Source organism: Tremella mesenterica, assembly GCF_000271645.1.
Source record: "Tremella mesenterica DSM 1558 unplaced genomic scaffold TREMEscaffold_3, whole genome shotgun sequence".
Lineage (NCBI taxonomy): Eukaryota > Fungi > Basidiomycota > Tremellomycetes > Tremellales > Tremellaceae > Tremella > Tremella mesenterica.
The window spans coordinates 284033-306793 of record NW_006711227.1 but is presented as its reverse complement, the minus strand read 5'-3'; the positions used below and the strand labels follow the sequence as shown (position 1 = coordinate 306793).

General features: G+C 46.4%; 6 protein-coding genes across 6 annotated transcripts; 4 read left to right on the top strand and 2 right to left on the bottom strand.

Annotated features, from left to right (window-relative positions):
- Window positions 1-58: 58 nt before the first annotated feature.
- Window positions 59-2594, top strand: TREMEDRAFT_43122 (uncharacterized protein). Its single transcript, XM_007003271.1, has 10 exons — window positions 59-160; window positions 213-253; window positions 304-331; window positions 473-552; window positions 732-884; window positions 1002-1204; window positions 1251-1384; window positions 1523-1683; window positions 1838-2142; window positions 2304-2594. Exons 1-10 carry the CDS (start codon window positions 132-134, stop codon window positions 2439-2441), a joined length of 1272 nt encoding a protein of 423 aa, XP_007003333.1. The 5' UTR covers window positions 59-131; the 3' UTR covers window positions 2442-2594.
- A 211-nt stretch (window positions 2595-2805) lies between these two features.
- On the bottom strand, window positions 2806-6119 carry TREMEDRAFT_60898 (uncharacterized protein; the record flags this gene model as incomplete). The annotated part of the gene is made up of 11 exons (XM_007003373.1): window positions 2806-2859; window positions 2903-2959; window positions 3157-3591; window positions 3820-4035; window positions 4233-4286; window positions 4335-4487; window positions 4716-4823; window positions 4994-5240; window positions 5410-5504; window positions 5637-5732; window positions 5868-6119. 11 exons carry the CDS (start codon window positions 6117-6119, stop codon window positions 2806-2808), a joined length of 1767 nt encoding a protein of 588 aa, XP_007003435.1.
- Window positions 6120-7683: 1564 nt separating this feature from the next.
- On the bottom strand, window positions 7684-9885 carry TREMEDRAFT_28441 (uncharacterized protein; the record flags this gene model as incomplete). Its single annotated transcript, XM_007003125.1, has 6 exons — window positions 7684-7944; window positions 8025-8740; window positions 8908-8972; window positions 9017-9128; window positions 9305-9583; window positions 9720-9885. The coding sequence occupies 6 exons, from the start codon at window positions 9883-9885 to the stop codon at window positions 7684-7686; spliced, it is 1599 nt and encodes a 532-aa protein (XP_007003187.1).
- Window positions 9886-11825: 1940 nt separating this feature from the next.
- On the top strand, window positions 11826-14629 carry TREMEDRAFT_38130 (vacuolar protein 8). Its single transcript, XM_007003238.1, has 10 exons — window positions 11826-12043; window positions 12110-12196; window positions 12251-12487; window positions 12533-12655; window positions 12743-12865; window positions 12918-13169; window positions 13213-13587; window positions 13636-13758; window positions 13803-13921; window positions 13980-14629. Exons 1-10 carry the CDS (start codon window positions 12019-12021, stop codon window positions 14376-14378), a joined length of 1863 nt encoding a protein of 620 aa, XP_007003300.1. The 5' UTR covers window positions 11826-12018; the 3' UTR covers window positions 14379-14629.
- A 318-nt stretch (window positions 14630-14947) lies between these two features.
- Window positions 14948-18107, top strand: TREMEDRAFT_60895 (uncharacterized protein; the record flags this gene model as incomplete). Its single annotated transcript, XM_007003372.1, has 10 exons — window positions 14948-14983; window positions 15382-15430; window positions 15587-15622; window positions 15669-15686; window positions 15734-15760; window positions 15911-16336; window positions 16471-16637; window positions 16801-17152; window positions 17357-17647; window positions 17926-18107. 10 exons carry the CDS (start codon window positions 14948-14950, stop codon window positions 18105-18107), a joined length of 1584 nt encoding a protein of 527 aa, XP_007003434.1.
- Window positions 18108-18641: 534 nt separating this feature from the next.
- TREMEDRAFT_60894 (uncharacterized protein) lies at window positions 18642-22492 on the top strand (the record flags this gene model as incomplete). Its single annotated transcript, XM_007003371.1, has 7 exons — window positions 18642-19223; window positions 19480-19599; window positions 19815-19928; window positions 20047-20875; window positions 21029-21064; window positions 21097-21428; window positions 21584-22492. 7 exons carry the CDS (start codon window positions 18642-18644, stop codon window positions 22490-22492), a joined length of 2922 nt encoding a protein of 973 aa, XP_007003433.1.
- Window positions 22493-22761: the final 269 nt, after the last annotated feature.

The window sequence follows — 22761 nt, the reverse complement described above, 5'->3', positions numbered from 1 at the left end:
AATCCACTTGGATCACCCTTCTCTCGGCTTCGGTCACCATCACCGCCACCCTCTTTCAACCATATCTGGTACTTCCTCACTCTTCTAATATATAGCAGTCTGTGGCCGTTACTCACTCGGTGGCTCACAGGATGAAGGGTATCACAAAGGCTTTGGCTAGGTGAGCCGTTCCGCTCCCTGAAAGCCGGTCCATCCAAGCTGAAAGGAAATAGAACTCCACATAATCTCACCAGCCGAGTTGGTTTTTCCAAGAGTACGTCTTGCGTCATCAGCACTGTTTATGAACCAACTGATGCACTCTAGAATCTACTGATCCAGAGTTCAACGACCAGTGAGCTACCGTCTCCCTCATATCAAACCATCCTACTGTCGGCAATGGCGGAGGATTCGGCACACGTGTAATGAAGCTGTCTGGGCCGTTGCGTCGACTGCCTGGAGAAAGACGGATAAGAGGACGAGAACTGATGAATAGTGAACGCAAGTTTGCAGCTGTAGAAAGCGCTTGTGAGAAAATGTTGAAGGATGCTACTATTTTCAGGGATAGCGTGTCGTGTGAGTCAAATTTCTCACTTTGCTCCTCCCACTTCTGCATGAGGCTCATCGACCAATCAATCCAGCCGGAAGATATTGCTCTTCGATTATATTGTGATTTCAATTGGGTCATGATGCAGATTAAAGAAGAAGGGTGGTCGATCTTGATACCTTTCGATGGATGGACAACTGAAGACCAGCATTACTCATATCCGGTTCCAGCTTCTCTGGATCTTTAGCCACTCTGTTTTCTCCTCTCGGATCAGAGTACAATCTTGCGGCCAAGCATCCCACTGCGGAGGTCACAGTGAAGAATATCTCCCAGTACCAAGGCTTAATGGAGGAGCTACGAGGTGAGTTGCTGTCTTGCCTCCGCTGTCACCCTCTTCCTCGACCATCGTACCCGGACCGGCATACTTCTCCCTTTTCCTTCCCAAATGGCTGGACCTGGAAACGTCACTGATCATCAGAAACCCTATCGCCCGAATTGGAACTTATCGACTCTCGTATAGTTCAACCATGTAAAGAACTCACCGACATCTGTAAAAAGATCCGAAAAACATGCACCAAACGAGAACACAAGTTAATAGATTACGATCGACACAATAATTCGTTGAATAAACTCCGTGAGAAAAAAGAAAAGTCTCTCAGTGACGAAAAGAATTTATTCAAAGTCAGTCCTTGGTCAATTCTCACCTGAGGCAACGCTGATACTTCAGGTCGAACAAGATTTCGAACTTGCTTCTGGAGAATATGAACATTACAATAACTTACTCAAGACGGAATTACCACAGTTTTTAGTCCTTGCGACGAGGTTTATCGATCCTCTGTTCCACTCTTTCTATTACATGCAGTAAGTCGATATCTTGATGTTTTCCCACCATTACGTGCCACCTTTTCCACTTCACAGCAACTCATCACTTAGTATTTGAGTAGGTCAAGAGAGGACCGCGTGTTATATGGATGCGTGGAAAATGATTGCTGATATCAGACTCAACGTGTATTACATTATGATGGATAGACTGCAATCTTTTGCCGATGGAAAATACGACTTGTCGCGGAAAGATATTGAAACTATATATCTCGAGCAAAGGGGTGATGCGGCGGAACAGATCGAAGAGATGAACATTACCAAACGGGTGCAATCGACTGGTGAGTTGTGTTCATCCCCTCATCTCTCTGTGTCTCCAAAGACATCAAGAATCTTTTACGCATTCGTCTCCTCCATGACCAATGATCTCGCACCTATCTGTGAAATTGTCGTCTTTGAGTACCTATTTGGAAGAAACTACAACTCATGTTCCAGCCCGTCTCCTGCAGACAGCCCGACAAGCTAGTGGAGGTGCTAGCCCAAGCCGTACCTCATCTTTAACTTCCAAACCTTCTCTCTCTTCCAAGCCGTCATTCAAGAAAGAAGACTCGTACACTTCTCCGGTCCAGAGAACTTTACCACCTTCAAACTCTGGTGGACTAGCAGCTCCTCCTCCTTACACATCTACCCTTTCTTCAGGTAGTATCAAAAAGGCTCCTCCGCCACCTCCTCCTCTCAAAGCTAAACCGTCGTTCGCCCCTGTCAAGTATGCCACGGCTATCTTCGACTTTGAAGCTCAAGTGGGTTCTTCCTTCTCCCCTCATCACTCATCCCTTCCTCTTCTTCTGCACCTCAAACATATAGATTGCAAATGGCAATCGGGGTGACGTCATGTTTGAATGAACTCGTCGGCCGATCAAATGTTCTAGTAAATGTAGATATCTCAGACTGACTTGAACAGGCCGAAGGAGATTTGTCTTTCAACGCAGGAGACAGGATCGAGATTATCGAAAGAACCGACAATGCCGACGATTGGTGGACTGGAAAATTGAATGGGAGGACGGGTATCTTCCCCGGTACGTACACCCAAGTGGAGTGAGTATCCATACAACTTATAAACCTCAATCGACCCTTGGATTCAGGACTCTTGACCGGGGAAGGTATTTGAAGTGCAGTAGTCGGAGCCATCATCTGTTCTTCTTCTCATCTCGTTTTAGCCCTTTTAGAACCGATGTATCTGATTTTCACAATTACTGATTATCTCATTATTGGGTCTAAATCATTGATCCTGGGTTCATTTCGGTGTAAGGGATCACTATCGATACATATTCACACACTGGGATATCGATTCTACTAAGCTTGATGAGACATTTGGACTGGAAATCGTAGGTGTCATTACGCCCGTCGATACAACCATTCCTATCACTTCTTTCAAAAGTAAAGCGGGGCTTGACATTTACATTTTAGTTCTTGCTCTTCATCATTCGATCCCCATTACCAAACACGTCCAGGTCAGCCTACCCATCAGCTCTATTCTGATCAGTAGGACTTCTGACTCACGAACGGGTCATTGTTCATCACTGAAAATGTGTCCATTTCAGGGGAAGGAGATCGGATCTGTCAATTAACACTCTCTCATCCTCGCCAACCGTCAGACTCATCAGCCACTCAGCGTCTCTCATCGGTCATGACTCTCGTCTTTGACCAGCACTCATCTATTGCCAGACTGATCATTCAGTAAACTCTAATAGTACGACCTTCTCTCCATCCTCAATCATGACTTGTGTATATATAAGAGAAAACACCCTACTCACCTTGTTCATCGAAGTCTGACCAAGGAAAGAAGGACGAAGGTCCGTTGGTTTCCCATTCCATTTCCCGGAAACGTCACCAAAAACACTATCAACAGTCGTGTTTCCCACACGAGCAGGAGTCATATCAAATGTGTTTATACCCATTTGACGTTGACGAGAAGAATCCATTTCTGTTGTATTTCCTCCCATTTGACGTTGACGGTTAACGTCAATATCCATGGCATTCAATTTCATTTGACGATAACGTGAAAGATCTAAATCTGTCACATTACCCATTGAACGTTGACGTGTGAGATCATTGTCCATGGTATTTCCACCTGATTGACGTTGACGTTGAAGGTTCGTAAGTGTGAGAGAAGTTTCATCGTTGGATCCTGATGTGGAGACGGGTTCCAGGTCTAGGTCGTAAGGTACCGGAGTTGCTTTACGTTTTGGCTAATTGTCAATCTCTATCCCCTTCCATGATGTACATCTCTTAATCCTACCCTCTCCTTCTTCCACACAGAGAGCATGAAATGAAGTTCCAATCAAGAAGATACAAAGCAAAGGAAGGGAGTAGACAGTGACAAGAATGTGAGAGAAGGAGTGAGAGGGTAGATGGAAGACCGAGGGGAACAAAGAAGAAAGGTAAGGTAAAGAGTGAGATAGGAAATATTCACTCACTTCCAGAGGAGGCATATCGAAACTGTATTGATTTTTCTCCATTGCTTGAGGCTGAGATATGGGTCTTGACGCTTGAACGTCTGAGTAAGGTCTGGGGGGGAGGGAAGAATGTCCAACAAATGGTTTGATGGGGTTAGGAGGAACATTATTGAAGGCTTTCCCCAGAGAAGGTTGACTATGTCCTTGGAGAAGTTCGAGAGTTTGGGTTAGTTGGACCTACGTCACTCAGCCACCCCACAGGAGCTAATTGTTCCACAACAAATCATATTCAACCTGTCAAAAGAGCACGAAGTCTTCCTCTTTCCTCCCGGTCACTCAATCCGCAGTGTTCATTGGTTCTACAGGAAACGCTTCAAATATGATGATTTCGTACGGGAAAAGAAAAGAGTGATAGACAGGTGTGGATAACTCACTACCTGTTCTCTCAATTCTTCCTTCATCTTGACAGTTTCGGCCATATCATTCTCCTACTCATCAATCTCAATCGGCTTGACAGGCTCGAGAAAACAACTCACTTGTCGTTTGAGAGCAACTTTAAGACGCTCTTTATCCCTCGAGACCTTCTCAAGCTCCACTCGATGTCCTTGACCCGCGGCCGCTTCTACGTGAAGAGCTTCAGAGATGGCTCGTTGTTGATTATGTTTCTCTTCAAGCTTGATATATTCCATCTGAAATCAGCAACAATATCACAAGCCTCCTACTGTTTTTTTTTTCACGCCTCATCTCTCGGCACAGTACGAGCGAGGGTTTGAGATACGTGCACGCTCATTTGTGGTCATGACAAGTGATGTCTACCGAGCATAATGGGGAGACGGAGAGGGTCAAAGATGACACATGAGGATGAGTCATTCGAGAAAGAGTCATGGTCAATGGGGGAGAGAGAGATTACTACTCACTTGCTTTTCCTTCAACTTGGCATTGGCTACATCCCTGTCTTTTGAAATTTGCTGCAAAGCCATCTTCTTATGTTCAAGCTCTTGAGCCAATTTCGGTGCTTCCGAGCGCTACAGTAATATCAGTAACTTCATCGTTCTTCTTACTGAAATGTCCCCTTCCCTGACCCAGACGGTTCACCACGTCAGTAAGTCCAGAGGGAACGGGAAGTATGAGAACAGTTCCCGGTGAAAACACACGAGCACAAAACACTGAAAGAAATGTGAACAATCATACTCACAGAAGGATCTTGTTCCAAATGATGACAATGAGCTTCAAGGCTCATCCGTTTTCGGCGCTCCTCCTCTAGCTTCTCATCTGCAGCTTTTAATTGATTACGAAGTTCCTGTGACTGTTTTTGTAGAGCACTTTCACCCTTCTTAGCAGCGGACTCTCTGTTCTCAAGCTCTCTAACCCGATTAGAACCATCATCAACCATGCGTCTCAGATGGTCATTGTCTTTTTGTAAGGCCTCAATCTGTGTGCATCTGACAATCAGTCATGTCGTCACGGAAGGAAGCCGATCTATGCGACCACCACATGCCTCTAATGCAGCATGCAGGTTGAGATAGTCAAGAGACGGGCCACTCTTTGATGGCAGAAGAGGGGTGCGCGAAAGAAAGACCAGGACGAATAAGGGAGATTAGAAGGACATACATATTGATCAAACTTGTCTCTGCAGTTCTCAAAGCGTTGTCTTTATGTTGAAGAAGCTGGTAGAGCTGTCTGGTGTCGCCTTGAACAGGGTGGATCTGATGTCAATGCTAATTCCTCCAAAAGATGTCTCGGACCATACAACCCTGCAACACACCAGGGGAGGTAAGGAAATGTTGGAAATCTTCAAAAGAAGGGCTTCCCAAAGAGAAACGTGATAGAGAACTCACTGTATCTGCTCGACGTTTCTCCAAGTCATACGAATTTTGTAGGTTCTGGACTTTCTCCCGAAGAGTTTGATTCTCCGTCCTGAGAGTCTCCCACATCTGATTTTAGCTCACAGCCTTATCTCCCACATCCCTGCTCCAACTCCTTTGGATTGTGTTTGAGGACAAGTACATGTTGGTGAACACTCCAAGAATCTAGAAGAATTGAGAGGAATGGGAGAGAGGATCACTCACTTCTCTGTGATCCGATCCTCTACCTGAGAACCCACTTTCTACCCCAATAGGCGAAATGATCTGTGTCGGGATATAACCCACCCCCTCTCCAAACACCCTATTAGGTTGAGAAACAGTCCTCGGACTATAATCCGGTACGGTGTTGATAGAAGGTATATTCGAAGGAGTACTGGATTCTTCTTTCACAGTGAACGTACGTAAAGCATCACGTACCACTGATAAAGCTTGAACAGCGGAATCTAGTTGTTGCATCTTGTATTTTCTTCCTTGACTCTGATTATGTGAGATTCGTTCAGAAGAAGTGTTATTCTTGTTGGTATTTGTCTTTTCTTCAAGAGGAAGATGTTGTGAGCTGTGATGGATTGAACGATGTGGATATCGTTTAGTTCGATCAGTTTTCACCTGGTGAGAAGTCAGTGACGCGGATTTTCGTTCTTCCTTCGAACGTGAAGGAAGATTCGAGTGTTGATCACTATGGGTAGAATCAGAAGAATGAGGGAAAGAATGTCGAGATTTCCGTACAGTCTTACGGATATCTTCTTTCTTCTTGTCAGACAAATTTGCAGTTAGGAGGGTGAGTGACCGAACTCTATTCTTAGATAAACCAACCTTCACTTCTTCTTTCTGCCCACTAGATTCTCCCCTTGTACGCTCCTCTCTGACTACAGAATCAGACTTAGGTTTTACCTCAGAAGTAGTAAAAGGGTCAGTCTCCAAAACTTTGGAAGAAGAAGGAAGAGGAGAAGAAGAAGAAGAATGCAAAGATGACGGGTAAGTTGTCCACGCGCCAGGTGTTCTTCCTGATTGGTCGTGAATGTTCGATCGAGGGCGTCGAGTATCTCGTGTATTGTCCAATCTTAGACGGGCATCTATTCCGTCTGATCTCCTCTGAGACATTCGCGTTCGTTCTTGAGTATTCATTTCCCTCGATGGAGAAACATACGATCGTGTAGGTTTGAATATCACAGAGGAAGATGGCGTGCATTGAGTCGAAGGATCTCTCATCTGAGATGGAGGAGCGTTTTGATGATGGGATTCCGATCGAGGTTGTTGTGGACCAAGGGGTGTGGATGTCAACGCAGGTTGTGGAGAAAGAGGGATTGTCACAGAATCAATCGGTCGTGGAGAGACAAGGGAGCCTGGGTGACTGGGAGAGAGAGATGAGGTGGAAGGTCGAATTGGTGCATAGGTAATAGCAGTACGTGCTGATCTTGCTAATTGTCTATAAAGAACATTACGTTCTCCTCTTGTCGGACGAGGAGGTACCATAGTTTTCTTGATCAATTGATCATCTAAGTTCGCAGATCTAGAGGTGAACCGATATATGCTGAACACAGAGGGAAAGTCGGTCTCTTGTTTTTCCCGGGTTGCCCTTGTGTCGAATCAATTGAAACAATCGACCTTGGCTAGGTAAGTGGGATAAAATTGGATTGACGGGGATTTCCAGATTTAGCGGGCCGTGAGGATAGATAATGATAGATAAACTTGTCAGACGTTCCGAGAGATGGCGAGATCAATCAGTCACTCGGATGTCTCGGTCCGTTCCCGATTCCAGACAGTATAATCAGCCTTTGAGTGAGTAAGAATAACAGTTGTGAGCTGGACAAGAAATGTGGAAGAAATATACCCAAACCTCTGCTTGTGAATCATTAACTATGCGAGAGAATTCAAGGGTTCACTCATTATGATTAGCAATGAGTGATTAGAGTTTATCGGTCAGTATGGCATTATCAAGATCTATCATTTCCCCTATGTATCGAAACATTCTATTAAGACATCCCTATGCCAACACGGAAGCTCGCCCTATCAACCCCCCTCACTTCTCCACAGGTTCATCAACCGAAGATATCACCCCTAAATCTTTACCCGAAGCTGCTATCCTCTTTCTTGTAGCATCATGTTCTTCCGCTGGTGTTCCTGGAGTTTTATAGAATATCAGGAATTGGAAACAAAGTACGGCTGCCCAAGCTAGTAAAAAGTAAAAAGCTCTTGCTCCACTTTGTTTCCAAACCGCTAAATTCGTTTCCATTCCAGCTTGTACTGCCAAACATACTGATCCACCTACTTGAGCAACAACCTATCACTGTCAGCTAATCTCTACTTTGATAGCGGAATCAAGTGTTGGGATTTGGGAAATGTGAAAGATGTATAACTCACTTGTGTCCAAGCTGATGCTACACCCGCCATTTCAGGAGGACAATAAGTGATGAGATTAATAGCTGAAGCGAAGAATAACAAAATGGCTCCTGCAGAACCTATGACAAACGCTGGGAAACAGAATCTCCAATAATCATTTCCTAATCCACCGTTTGATTGAGATTGAAGAATTTCAGCGATGATGATCAAAGTTCCTCCTACTGGAATGGTGATTCGAGGAGTTGAGATGACTTTTGGGAAAGCAGCAGAAACTATTCCACCGACGATCAAAGATGTTATTCCTTGAGGTAAAATAGCGACGGCGGAATGAATGGGTGACCATCCTCGTACCAATTGGAAATAATTCGCATATTGTAATTGAGAGGTAGCGTAGAATGCCATAGGTACGAGGATGACCAAAGAGGAAGAAAGCATGTTGGTAATTTTCCATACTGTAGAAGGTAACAATGCTGATCGAGGATCTATACGGGATTCCCAGAAGAAGAAACCGATACCGAGTGGGAAAGATAGGATGAAGGGAGCTATGAATGAAGCCGCTTTCCAACCGTCGATAGGGCCTTGGGTGAGGGCAAGGATGAAACAGATGAGAGTGAGCATCATGAGGATCACACCGATGATGTCCATTCGTTTGTATCTGGGAGTTTTATCGTTGGAATGGGAGTAGGATGAACCGGTGTAAGGAAGGAGGAGGAATGCGAGGCCGGTGAAAAAGAAGCCTATGAATTAGCTCGAGATCTTCCGGCTCTTCTCCTTGCCCTATTTGAACTCGCAATTGTAGACGGACAAGAGGAAGGAGACAAAGTGTAGAGACAAAGGGACAAGAGGTAGTAGATGTTCTGGTAGGGAAGAGATAAGGAAGATAAGTGAGGTGAGTGATACCCACACATGAAGCAGACAAGACGGAAGAACCAAACATATGATTTGATCATACAAGCCGCAGCGATGATACTTATCCGTAAGCCTTTGTATCCATATTCAACAACGTCACTCACAGTCCGAGAACATTACCGATAGCTCCTGATAAACCGAGTAAACCAAGTTTTTGTTTTTGGATCTCTGGGTCAGGAAACATGTGTACGGCTAGATGGTACGACGAAGGGATAGCTGATCGTCAATATCTCAACATACCTCCCTTCCCCTTTCCCCGAGACCAGTAGACATGTCTCTTCTATCACATGCGCGGACTCTCAGTGAGAATCAAGTTCAAACACAATCCGCGCGGGTGAAATTAGAGAATAAATGAAAGTTTTATGGGAGATGTCAAAAGGAAGATCACTCACTCATCGCTCCACAAATCCCTCCTAAACCTCTTAAAATCAAAAACCCATATTTGCTATGATTGACAAAAGAAGTGATCAAAGAGAATATTCCTAATCCGACAAATCCTCCCATGAACACTATTTGAGCTGGGAAAAGATCGGAAAGACGACCCGCGAAAAGAAGGAAAGCGCAAAAACACAGGGAATACGATGTGATGATCCAAACCACTTGAGAGATGTTCAAATGGATATCGACGGAGATTTGAGCGACTGCAACACCTACTCCGGAGATATTACAGACTGTCAAGTCAACACCCTTCTCTCTTTAGATCTTCCAGTATTTCGGTTCTGTGAGTTGTCATTTTGCCTGGAGAAAAGTACATATGTGAGTTTGTGTGACAGAGGAGGTAGAACATGATGAGATGGGGTGACTCACTATCGGTAAATGCGGCGATGGAGAATACCAACAACAGAACATTTTTTCTTACATTACTCAATTGAGCTAGAGGATGTTGATCCGCATGACCATGTTCGATCTGAGCTCCTTTGATAACTTCTTGTTTCTCCGCATCTTGATCACCTGTCAAGGTAGGTGTAGACATGGCTGTTCGCTCGTGTTCACGTTCTTGAATCTGATCAGCGTCCATGAGTTGTAGATTGTTCCAAGGTGGTCAAAGTTTTACAAGAGGGGGGAGATTTTCTGAGAGATAGAAGTGATAAGTGAAGATATGTACAATTCCGAACAGTGAATAGACCGACGGGCCAAAGGTCAATCAAGACGCATCGTCACGATATCGGCCGGCAATATCAATTAGGTTACAGAGAGAGATAGATAGACAAGGGGTAAAGCGGTCAGATGTGCCCGTTGCCGCCTTATCAGCTTACTCGGCCAATGTCCTCACGGGACAATCCCCGAACAACTGTCCGATGCCCGCTCGTAACCTTCCATCTCGTTCATGCTTTGGCAACTCTGGTATGGAAGTGATATGCATCGTGTAGCATGTGAGATAGCGCAGAATCAAGTAGTTACAGAAGAAGGATACCTTCACACAAAGTCATCAGCGAGATTTTCCGACTGATTCGGGGAGTGTGATACACACCACACCCCGCTGCAAGGATCAAACACATGACCGAAGATCACCGAGGGGATCTGCTTCGTCGCCGAGGGGAGGGTGAATGTCGCCGTCTTTCTTCTCTCGGTCGTCTCTCTCTGCTCCTGTCCCTACTATCATACCCTGTCTCGTCCCTTTTCCTCCGGCGATCCGTCCCATCGTCACTGTCGTAGCGATTATCACGATGTCGGTGTCGCTCCTCACCACGTGAACGGGCATGCGGAGAATCGTCCGAATCCCAATCTCTTCGCTTATGCCGATGTCTATCTTCGTCTTTATCTCTCGCCCGACGATCTTCTTTTAATCGACGTCTCTCTTCTTTCTCTAATTCCCGTTCGGCACGTTTGAGCGCCCGATGTTCTTTTCTCAATCTGATCATCAGCACGTCTGTGGGGTAGCTTTGCAGACAAAGCTTGCTCTGACCACTCGACGAGGCTCCCATGTCCACTGCGCTACACACGACCGCGCACCGCCATGAGGGGCGTGATGAACCTGAGAATATGAGGGATACAGGCAAGTCCACCATTCCTCACGGATAGAGAAGGCTAGTCATTCAAGGATGACCTGGTCAAGGAAGGGCAATTTTAGATAGAAGACACCACCAACGTGAAGATTCACTCACTCTTTCTCCTTCCACCTCTCTTCTTTCGCCGCCTTATCCAATTCCTCATCCCCCTTTCCCCTCACTACAACCCCATTCGCCCCCGTCCCTTCCCCCTCATCGTCAAGTTTCCTCGGGGCGAAACCCAAAGCAGCTGCCAAAGCATCTTCTTCCGCCGCTTTCAACTTCGCGATCTCTTCTCTTTTCCTGGTGGCTTCCTGTTCTGCGGTATCTTGTACATCTCGAGCATACCAATGTATATCTTTGTTTTTCTGCCAACGACCTTGAGGGGCGTTGACAGTTGATCCGAGGTAGTTTTCTATATATCAGATCTGATCCAACTTGGGATGTTGGATGAATCCCAATGTGTCTCCACTCTGATCTCTTCTTGGTGCTTGTCCAGTGCGATGCCTAATGTGTGAAGGCAGTGAGGGGCGTGCGGCTCGGGGAGAAAGACGGGAGAACCCACCTCGATGCTTATCGTCCACGATGGCTGACCAACGAAAGTCTCCATGACCACCACGATTACCTTTTCGTCAGCGACAGCTTTGCATCTACACTAGCACATACCATCTCTTACTGGTCCGTCATACATTGCTCCTTGTTATACCAATGGCATGAAATGTCACCAATAGTATCAAGCAGAGGGTAGGTACAAAAGTAAAGTGACGAGGTGGGAAGGGGTGAACATTGTGCCACATAGCAATCGCCGTAACGCCGATTGAGCCGCCAGAGTCTAACCGGGTTTGGACGCGCTCCTATTGCCTGTGGCCTGTGGGTGAACTGTCCCCTTGTAACCACTCTGCATATCCCACCCACACTTGGTTATCCTTTCCTCACTCCCCGTCCGTCACTCTCACACTGCAAATCTTCTCTTCGTTATCCTTCTGTCCATGCTCCGGTCTTGGTACCACTATCCTACACTAACGTGATACAATCCTCGAGTGAACCCTCAAGCATCAACAGTGATTCCCTTCGCAGGCCCCTTTGTTTCTGCCACTTTCACACTCCTCTGAGAAATCATGGGTGGTATATGTAGCTCTTGTTGTGAGTGACCGGTCCTCGTGCATATACAATGAGCCGGAAGATCAGTTAGTGAGGCTAACTCAGTAGGTGGTCCTAGACGGAAAAACAGCTATGAGCCCTTGTTATTGGAAAACGAACGAGAAGCAGTCGCAGATCTCCTCCAATATCTCGAAAGTGAGTCACTCCTATGTATTTTCTTACCGTGGTGAGAACGCTGACCCGAGACAGACCGCTCCACCACAAACTTCTTCTCCGGTAGTCCACTCGCAGCTCTCACCATACTCTCCTTCTCCGATAATGTCGATCTTCAACGTTCTGCAGCCCTAGCCTTCGCCGAGATCACAGAGAAAGAAGTTCGGGAAGTGGGAAGAGACACACTTGATCCTGTTCTTTACCTTCTGACTAGTCATGATGCCGAAGTACAACGAGCGGCCAGTGCTGCCCTGGGTAATCTCGCCGTCAATCGTGAGTGTGGTTAAGTGAGATTAAAATCAAAGTTGACACAAGTAGCGGAGAACAAACTCCTCATCGTCTCCCTAGGCGGGCTCGAACCTCTCATTCGACAAATGCTCAGTCCGAATGTAGAAGTTCAATGTAATGCTGTCGGTTGTGTTACAAACCTGGCCACTCATGGTGAGTTTTCGATTGGCCTGATCTGAGTCGAACAGGCGAGACTCTCGCTAAACTGTCTCAAGGAAGATGAGACGCTGACGATCATAGATGAGAATAAGACCCAAATCGCCAAATCTGGTGCTCTTGTGCCTCTCACTCGATTAGCAAAGTCAAAAGATATGCGCGTGCAGCGTAATGCTACTGGCGCCCTGCTTAACATGACTCATTCTGGTATGTCCTGACTTATGAGTCTCCCCAGGGCTTCAGATGACTGATCTGTCAGATGAAAATCGACAACAGCTCGTCAACGCCGGTGCCATACCAGTATTGGTGTCTCTTCTCAACTCTCAGGACACAGATGTGCAATACTACTGTACCACAGCCCTCAGCAACATCGCGGTAGACGGCGCGAACCGCAAAAAGCTGGCGCAGAACGAACCGAAACTTGTGCAGAGCTTGGTGGCTCTCATGGATAGTCCAAGTCTCAAAGTTCAATGTCAAGCTGCCCTCGCCCTCCGTAACCTGGCTAGTGATGGTGAGCTGCTTTCTTTCTAGGTAACATAAGCTGACAGATGCAGAGAAGTATCAGCTCGAAATTGTGAAAGCCGATGGTTTGAAACCACTACTACGATTACTTCACTCCTCCTACCTTCCTCTAATCCTCTCTGCCGCTGCTTGCGTCCGGAACGTTTCCATCCACCCTCAGAACGAATCTCCAATCATCGACTCTGGTTTCCTCGTCCCTCTCATCGAGCTTCTCTCTTTTGATGAGAACGAGGAGGTGCAGTGTCACGCCATCTCCACCCTGAGAAATCTCGCCGCTAGCAGCGAACGCAACAAGGGTGCTATCGTTCAAGCTGGAGCAGTGGAACGGATCAAGGACCTTGTGCTGCAGGTTCCTCTGGCTGTACAGAGCGAGATGACCGCTTGTGTCGCCGTTCTCGCCTTGAGTGGTGAGCTCAAGCCTTTTCTTTCACTTTAGGGCAAGCTAACGGTCGTAGATGATCTCAAACCAACTTTGCTGGAAATGGGGATATGCGAAGTACTGATACCGCTCACCAACTCGCCCAGCGTCGAAGTGCAGGGTAATAGTGCAGCCGCCTTGGGCAATCTGTCCTCAAAGGGTTAGTTTCGAGGCCTCTTCACTGTTTTTGGGCTGACATCCCAGCTTCAGAGGATTACGCACCATTCAACGCCGTGTGGAACAAGCCGGACGGGGGTTTACATGCGTACCTGGTCAGATTCTTGTCCAGCCCGGATATCACTTTCCAACATATCGCTGTTTGGGTGAGTGCTCGGATATTTGTCACCTCATATTCGCGCGCTGCCAACTTATCATGTGGAGAGATTGGTACTGCAGCATCATAGCTTGGCAACACTACTACGGATCCTCGTTGACCTTCAGACAATTGTGCAGTTACTAGAATCCGAGGATCCTCAACTGATCAACAACATCCGTTCTTCGCCCATCCTCATATCCTCCATCCGTCAACTGGCCGCTTCTCCCCCACCTTCCCGATCCGGGAGGAGAGATACCAACGACACCACTCAGTCAGAGGATGACTATGAAGACGACGCGATGGATCAGGATGGGGAAGGAGAGATTGCATCTTTGGCGAGAAGAATCCTGGATCTTACTGACGAGCGTGAGGAGACTGGGTTCGGTACGACGGGGAGGGAAGGTGGGGATGGGGAAAGGGAATTGAGACAGAGCGTCAAAGATGCTTTCAAAGGGCAACAATGATGGTCTCTATTTTATCAATCATAAAGCCATCGTTCATATAGTTCTCAATGATTGGTGGTGCGCTTGGCGGAATATAAGAACAGTGGAGGATGAGAGAGGGGAAGGGCTGAATTTATTGGCTTGTTGTGGTAGCTAATGTACGAATAAGTAACACCAAAGAGGTTGATGACATATTGACCGTATTGGTGGTCATGTAAACATCTACCCAGTCAGACTCGATTACATAGTTTATGCATCCGGTCAGTTCCTCCACTCGACTGCATTATCATTCATCACGCTGCCCTCACATTACGACCCCAGCAAGTGAGTTTACTCTACTCGTCTCCTCGACCCTCGAGTTGCTTGACTTACCCATTTTGACCAATTCGCCACCGCCACTTTTGTCAAATATCTCGGCGATTCCAACTTTCCCTCTCCTCCCCTCCATTCACCCACCCTGTCACATACTTCATTAGACTTCATCTATTTACTTCAATCGACTATTCACATAGACAAGGTATCAACAAGAACGACATTGAAGATCAGCTGGAATCGAGTGGGAAAAGAAAAGCATCGTATAGAAAAAGGAGATGGCTATGAATCCGGAAGCTCAGGCTAGACTGCAAGTATGTCCCTCTTCATCTTTACATCTTGACGACCTTCTTCTCTATCCTCCTGTCGTACTTGATTCTTTCTCGAAAGATTACCTCCCTCGGCGTTCACCTGAAATGGAACATGTATCAAGCTATTGCCACAAATTGGTAGTGTCGGAGGCGGGGAGATGACTCAAGGGATCGTGTAATGTCGTTGGTTCAAATCGTGGTTTCTTAGATGTGGAGATCACCCTAGGAGCATTGGTCAGATGAAGAACGTTGGTGTTCAGGAGAGACAAATCAAGAGGTCTTTGGGTGGCTGGGACGATGGAAGAAGAGTACAGCGGAGAGGATACTTTTGTTGCGTAGCTTCATTCAGAGAGATTGAGGCGGAGAAAGAGGATTAATTGAAGAGGCGAGACTGATCCCAGGCCGAGGTGCAAAGAGAGTTGGAGAAGAGAGAATGGGCAGAGCCAAATGGTGAGCTCAACCCCCCCCCCCTCTCCTCTCTCTCTATCTAGCTACCATCGTTCCTCTTGTCACCCTCCCAGCACATGTTGTCATGACAAGATGTTTTGACGCCCCGGCTTTGCGATCTTTGTTGGTGATTATGGCAAACCCAGGCTGACATATTAGATAGCGTTATGGCTGAATATATAACCGTGTTGTTAGGTAAGCTCTTGGTCAACTTCGTACATGATAGAGCTGATCTGGATAGCTAATGGGAATGCTCGTGGTGGGTTTTGTCATGATTGCTGTGGCGCTAGTGCTGATTGTTCAAAGATAAGGTGCAGAGTGAAATGGATGATTGTGAGTCTTACTTGGTTCCCTATCGTACAATGTCTCTGTCATCAGAACTCCAAGTGGCCCATCATTTGAGAATGGTCAAACTGTCATATCAGCGGCTGAGGGATACGGGTTTTGACAGATAGGCGAGGAATAGTTTTTGTTGACTCTCAGTGGTCGGAAGCGACTTTGATCCTTCTTTCTTAGATTGGCTTTTCGACATCGCTCATGTCCTTTCATCCACTGCTCCCCCCGTAGTATCCGCTCCTCGGTCTCCCTCCCCTTTACCGGCAACTAATCTACCTCGTGAAAGACAACCACCCACCGCTAAAGGTTCAAGACTGTTAGATACCGCTCTGGGAAGTATGGGTCACGCCGAGAAACGGAAATTTGATTCTGGACAAGATGGGCAAAACAAACGAAGAGTATCGGATGGACCTCCAAGCGGGCCGAAGATGGGTCAAGAGGGTCGGAATCTTGCTGATAGACTAGGCGGGAGACCTGCACCTGGAATGGGGATGGGGATGGGTATCGGTAACAGAGGTCAAGGAGTGATGAACGTAAGAGGTATGGCTAGCAGACAGCAGCCTATGGGCATGGGTGAGTGACTTTACCTTTGCCTCTTTCAATACTCTGGCGGTGTAGTCCCTTTGAGGCATCATTTGTGAAGTACTGTGATTCGATCGTGGGAAAGAAGATTGGTATAAAATAAAGATTGGGTGCTGATGCTGCAGCTGGTGGTAATGGGTTCCGAAACGGGCATGGTTCAGCCCCGATGGCACCCATGGTCCCAGGTCCATTCGGTTACTTCCCTCCTGGCCAACAAGAGATGATGGCGCAAATGATGATGATGCAAGCGAGTATGGCTCAGATGGGGGATATGATGCAGAAGATGGTGGAGGTGGGTTGGCGTGTTTCCTTCTCCTACAAGCATCTGGACTGTTTCCCTCATCTAAATGGCAGCTATATCATCAAGAATCTAAGTCGTAGCATTCAAGGTTCGACTATCCGCCATTCACAAGATTGACAGTGGTGAAAGATATGTTGCAATGCTGACAATACAGGAAAGAGACAAAGAACCCGTTCAACCCACCCCGCCTGCCCCTGCTCCCGCCTCTTCTGTCAAACCATCTGCGCCCGTCAAAGTGACCCACCACACAAAATTGGGATCTCATTCCGTTTCCGCTATAACCCCACACTCGTCCACTCCTGGTCCTATACCTGACAAACCAACCTCGACCGCTTTGTGCAGATATGGAGTGGGATGTTCTAATTCCCGTTGTCCTTATTCTCACCCTAGTCCCGTGGCGGATGAAAAGACTGGAATGGTTTTGAGTGAAGAAGCTTGTGAAGCTGGGAAGGGATGTAAAGACGGGGAATGTACAAAGTCTCATGTGTCACCTGCGGCGGTGTTGGGTGGGTGGAAAACCTTTTCATTTTTAATCCATTCCTCTCCACTTCATGAGCTGCTGGAGCCACTCTTTCACACAATACCAATACTCCGCAATCTCGTGGCTTGTTGATTGTGTCCTATCTTTTCGAGGTCCTTTCCAAGTATGAAAAAAGAGGTTTGATCTATTTGATCAAGATCGAACGCTGAAGACCTCAACTGACTCATAGGCGAAAACGCTGGACCCAGCAGGATGTTATGCAAATACCAAAATTGTTCCAACCCTTCATGTCCATATCGTCATGAAGACGAACAAGGAAATCCTATCCCACCTCCCGCTCTCACAGCAGCCAAGTTGGCAAAGGAAAAACCTGTCGTCCCTCCTGCTCCTCTCAGTTCTGGGGATGAAGGGGAGGATGGGGAGATGGAAGTGGTCATGAGTTCGAAAAGGTTGATGGATGGAGCTTTGGATGATGACAAGCCGGGAGTTCAATGTAGGTATGCTGAGAGATGTACACGGCGTGAGTTTTGTTCGACTTTACTCTTCCCTCTCTTATTATAGTGTTTCGTTTCTCCTTGACCAAATACCAATCACCCTTTCCTCTTTTCATCTCTTTTCGTTCCACTCTTTCCATCACGCCTCTCCCATTGTCTTCCGTACTTATCCATATGTTCTTTGTTCCTCCAATAACCATTCCCCCCCCCCTCCTGGTGGACTTGTTTGGGACACATTCATCCATGTCGATCATCTATCACGAATGCTACAAATCCAATACGGATGGACACTGACCCCTCGTAGCCGATTGTAAATTCTCCCATCCACCATCCCGTCCCACTCCCAAGGCGAAATTCAGAGGTCGGTTCGTCAAACCTATCCCATCCGCCGTTACACCCATCGTGAAGAATGGACAGGAAGGCCTGATGAGTAAGAAATTTGGGAGTGGTCCCACGTCGAGTGAAAAGGAGAGCGTGGCTAGTTGATATGGTCTGAAAGTAGAGCATATGCAGTATTTGTATGAGCCCAAATTGGTTTTCCAGTGAAAAGTAAAATCAGTCGCGAGAAGAGGGTACCTTAACTTATACCTACCGTTGAGCACAGACAGTTTTAATCGTTGCCCTTTGCTACAGTACATCTCGACCTACCCTTCTACTCTTCTTATACTAACTTACTCATCTTGCATATATATCTCTTGGCTGCACCGCTACCTGAGGACGTTTCTCTCTTCAACTTCCACAAGTTCACATTTGACCTTTGACTCTCAGTGTTCAGTGTTCGATCACCAAATCACGACGTTTGAACCACATTCCACCTGTAACCATTCCTTCCCTCTCGTCAACCTTGACCCGCTCAGACCTCATATTCCATATCATTCCATCTTTGATCATCTGGATTAGTGGTCTCAGTGGAGTGGTATCTCTGATCGATCGGTCCATCCTCACTATCAATAATATCCATCACTCCTCGAAGACACTACTTGTAAATTTGAACCAAACATATTCGATACACCCATCAACATGTCCCTCACACCTCTCCATCCCCGACCCATTCCACCAGGTAGACATCGTGCCTCTCCTTCAATCACCAAACCCCCTACCCCTCAAACCATCTCTACTCCGTCTCGAATATCCCAATCAACCTCTGGGTCCATCTCCACACATCCTCAAGGGTATCCGAAAGAATCCGAAAGTCACCTCAATCCCGCAGTTAACGAATTCACCGAATATACTTCATCCTCGAGGGATTTGTCCATCGGCCGAAGCTTCGAAGGAAGTGAGATTCACGAGCTCAGATTTGACACACATTCTTCGGAAGGAGATAGAACAGCCCAAAATGGTCAACGAGGTTTATCGGATATAACAAATTCTTTGAATGGAGTGAGAAGGGGGAAAAGTGGGATAAATGATCTGCAGAGCTTTAATGAGATATCAAGGAAAGGAGATGAAGAGTTAGGAGATGGGCATTTGGAGGGTAGAAGGAAAAGTTTAGCGGTGGGTGTTATGGGTGGTTTGAGGGAACGTAGTGATGATGAGATTAATAGAGCTGGGAAAGATGAGGTCGTAATGGCTTTGAAAGAGGAATGGAGTAATGGAGAGAAGGTGAGTTGTCTTCATTGTTGTTACATGAGTTTCGAACCACCCTTCTGTTTTGTATGAGATGTCTGTCCTACCTTATCCTTCCCTCCCTCCCAACCTTTCCCCCTCTTTCTTTCCCACCCTATGCTCTCTCCACTCAACCACGTAGAAAGATAAGAGAAAGAGAGCTCAACCTCGCCCTCATTACCAATTACCACCCATGGACCTTTTTCTTGGTCATGCAATGTCCAATTTGAAATGATGCCAGACTGACTACCAGCTCATGGAGAGGATAGAGGAGATGGAGATGATACATGCTAGTTTGGAATCTGATAAGAAAAATCTGGCGAGGAATATACAGGTGTTGCAAGAACGACAAGAGGAGAGTTTAGCAGAGCAGGTATGTCCCACATTCCAATTGATCTGGTTGGATTCTTGGTGTGATTGACATATGACGTTTGGCGGAGAATTGGACGATCAGAATAGTTTGGATGAAACTGAGTGGGAATGCGAGTAGTGTCGTCGATTTGAATCCTCAATCAAGATATGATACGTACGGGTAGTTTTTGCATATATATCGAGGTAAAGCATGTGACGTGTGTGCTGATGGGGTAGAGCCGACTGGAGACCGATTTGGAGGAGAGAAACGACATACTAGATCGGATCAGATCGAGATTGTCAGAAGCTGAGAGAAATGCTCGGGAGGCTCAGAGGAGGTATGCAGAGCAGGTGAGTGTCATTCTTGATCTCATACCTCTCACGGAAGTTATGTCAAAAAGGGAGGTCGCCCTGATTTTCTGTGCTTAGACAGGGGGATCGGGAGCGATCAGGTACAACATAAATGTAGCTCACTGCACTTCGACTGGTTTCATCGAAGACACATGTCGGGGCCATGATTCTGGGATGTCTCCCTAACAAACAGGAAAAATCATTCGATGCCGAACGTCAAGCGTTCCTCGCCCAAGAACAACATCTCCAAACCCGGTTAATCGCTCTAAAATCCAGCACTGTCCCAGTGAAAAAGAAAGAAACCAACGAACAAGCTCAAGAAGAGCTCGCTTCTCTTCACGTAGCTCACAGTGCCATATTAGCTCAACTGCACACACTCTCAGCAGAGGTTCACGAACTAAGAGGGGAGAACGTAAAGCTGAAAGAAGAGAATGAAGGTTGGGAATTCTTAGTGAGGGATAGAACTTTCAACGAGAACCTTAGAGGAGGATTTATCGCTCCTCCAGTCATACGCACGGAAGATCATGATGACCTGGCGGAGTTTGTTGAAGCTCACGAAAACGACGATGACGAAGATGGATTCGGGAATGAAGATGGGAGAAAAGGAAGATTAGGAACATTAGGAACATTGGATGAAGAGATAGATGAAGAGATAGATGAAGAGATGGAAGAACTTCATTCGGATCTAGAAGCTCAAAGTCCGATATTCGAAGATGAAAACGTCTTCGCCAAGGATTTAGATTCGGTTCCTGTTTCCACAAAAGGAAGAAGGAAGGGTCATAAGGGAGATTTGTTAGCACCGCCACCTAGAAGGAAGAGTAAGGGTGAGAATCTGGGAGATTTACCTGTTACTGGTAGTGGATTGGATTTGGCTGCTGAGTTGGGTAGGGCAGAGGCTGCACAAGGTGGAGAGATGAGGGTTTTGGGGAAAGGTGACGAAGGGGAGGGTGAGTTTTCTTCCGCATTCCCATCCTTTTCCCGTCTTTGGTATATCAAGACTCTTCCCCTGTCGCTCCTGACTCTGACGGACTGCTCATGTAACCCAAATGTTCATCTCTTTGAGTTCACGGAATGCTCTATCCAATGACACACACGACTAGATTTGGACGGTTGTGTAGGTCGAGCGGATTTAGCAAGTCAGCAAATGGAAATGGATCACTGATCTCAGCCCTTCGAGCAGAAGTCAAACAACTTCGCGAAGCCAACAAAGCTCTCACTCTGTACTGTTCGAAAATCATCGATCGTATCATTGCTCAAGAAGGATTCGAACAGATTCTCTCTGTAGATTACAAGACTCGTCGTATGGGTCGATCGGCATCTGGCATGTCGCGAAAACCTACAGCTCAGGAGATGTTCGCCTTGACGCCATCTATCTCCGATTCGAAGTTGACAGGAGCGGGGGAAGCGAAGAGTAGACCGATGAGTGTCATACCTACCAAGATTTCCGCTCCGGTACTCATCGAGGAGAAGGAGAGAGAGGAGACTAAAGCGGAGAAGAGGGTGAGTGTTTGCCTTTTGTCTTCTACCTTACCTCGTTTCAGGACCCACATGGGTCGTTGTTGAATCTTATCCGATCTTGGAGGTCAGAAACCATCCATGACATACATATACCTCGTGTCATACCAGCTTGGGAAGAGAGTTGAGCTGGAAGATAGAGTTTAGGGAATGCTACTGATTGTTGCCAGACCAGACGTGGGTTCTCACTCGATTTACGAAGTTTCGGATTTGGTTCTTCTTCCGAGAAAGAAAAGGAGAAAGAGAAATCAGCTTTGAAACCTCTGGCTTTGGTTGGTCGTACTGCTCCCCTCACCCAATCGTCTCAACCACCCCAGTTAGTACAAATCACCCAACCCACCCAATCTTCCCAATCCCTCCCATCCGGCCAACCATCTCAACGTAAACTTGATCCTGAAGCAGAAGACGAAAACGATCGTAAAGAACGACATTTACTCGAAGCTACACTCAAACTCATGGGTATTGATAAACCTTCCACATCCTCCTCCACCCCACAACCTATCATTTTCCCCTCTCCAAGTGAAGACCCACAAGTGTCATGGTTAGGTAAATTAGTGAGATCCAGACCTTCATCAATTATCTCTCCATTCGAACAAAAACAAAACCCATTCATATCTCCCAATCCCTCTTCCATATCTTCTCAAACCCCACAAACGGAACGAAATAATCCTATCAACACAAATACATCTCCTCCAAGTTCTCAGAATAAAGAAGGTCCTTTATCACGTTTATCATCAATATTAGGTTCATACGAACCTCTTTCACCCACATCCACAGAAAAAGATCCTACCAAGATATCACCAGAAAAAGCAGCAGAGGCATTGAGGTTATTCGATGAGAGGGAAAAGAGAAGAGCTAAAGATATTTCGGATGGTAAAGGTGATAAAACTTATACTTCTCCTGGACCGAAGAATCTCAGAAGATCAATGTCTAGTAGATCTGGTGAAGGGGATGGAAGTCCGAAGAGGGTAGGTAAGAATGAAAGTATTTCTACTTTGTGGAGTATGGGAAGTAGACCTTCTAGTGAGGAGTTGGAAGGGAGGAGATGATTGGTTTTGGTGTTGAAAACTTAATGACAAGTATAGACGATTCGATGACGAGTGATGAGTGACGAGTGACGAGGAACGAGATGAAGGAGAAACTCCGCCTTGACGATTGATGAATGAAGCAGTTGATATGAAATTGAATGAGAAATGATTAGACGAGGATGAAATTATGTAGATAATGTCATTTGATACGAAGAGATGATGAAACGACTGTTACATGTCCAAAGGAGACCAGCTGTACATGATATATGCACCTTGTCATGATTCCCCAG

What these genes read in the sequence shown, in the direction of transcription:
- TREMEDRAFT_43122 (XM_007003271.1), top strand. Translation starts at nt 132, where the DNA reads ATGAAGGGTATCACAAAGGCTTTGGCTAG. An exon ending in CTTAATGGAGGAGCTACGAG is followed by an intron (nt 885 to 1,001) that starts GTGAGTTGCTGT and finishes ACTGATCATCAG; the next exon opens with AAACCCTATCGCCCGAATTG. An exon ending in TCTTCGACTTTGAAGCTCAA is followed by an intron (nt 2,143 to 2,303) that starts GTGGGTTCTTCC and finishes TGACTTGAACAG; the next exon opens with GCCGAAGGAGATTTGTCTTT.
- TREMEDRAFT_38130 (XM_007003238.1), top strand. Translation starts at nt 12,019, where the DNA reads ATGGGTGGTATATGTAGCTCTTGTT. An exon ending in GGGTAATCTCGCCGTCAATC is followed by an intron (nt 12,488 to 12,532) that starts GTGAGTGTGGTT and finishes TGACACAAGTAG; the next exon opens with CGGAGAACAAACTCCTCATC. An exon ending in CGCCGTTCTCGCCTTGAGTG is followed by an intron (nt 13,588 to 13,635) that starts GTGAGCTCAAGC and finishes TAACGGTCGTAG; the next exon opens with ATGATCTCAAACCAACTTTG.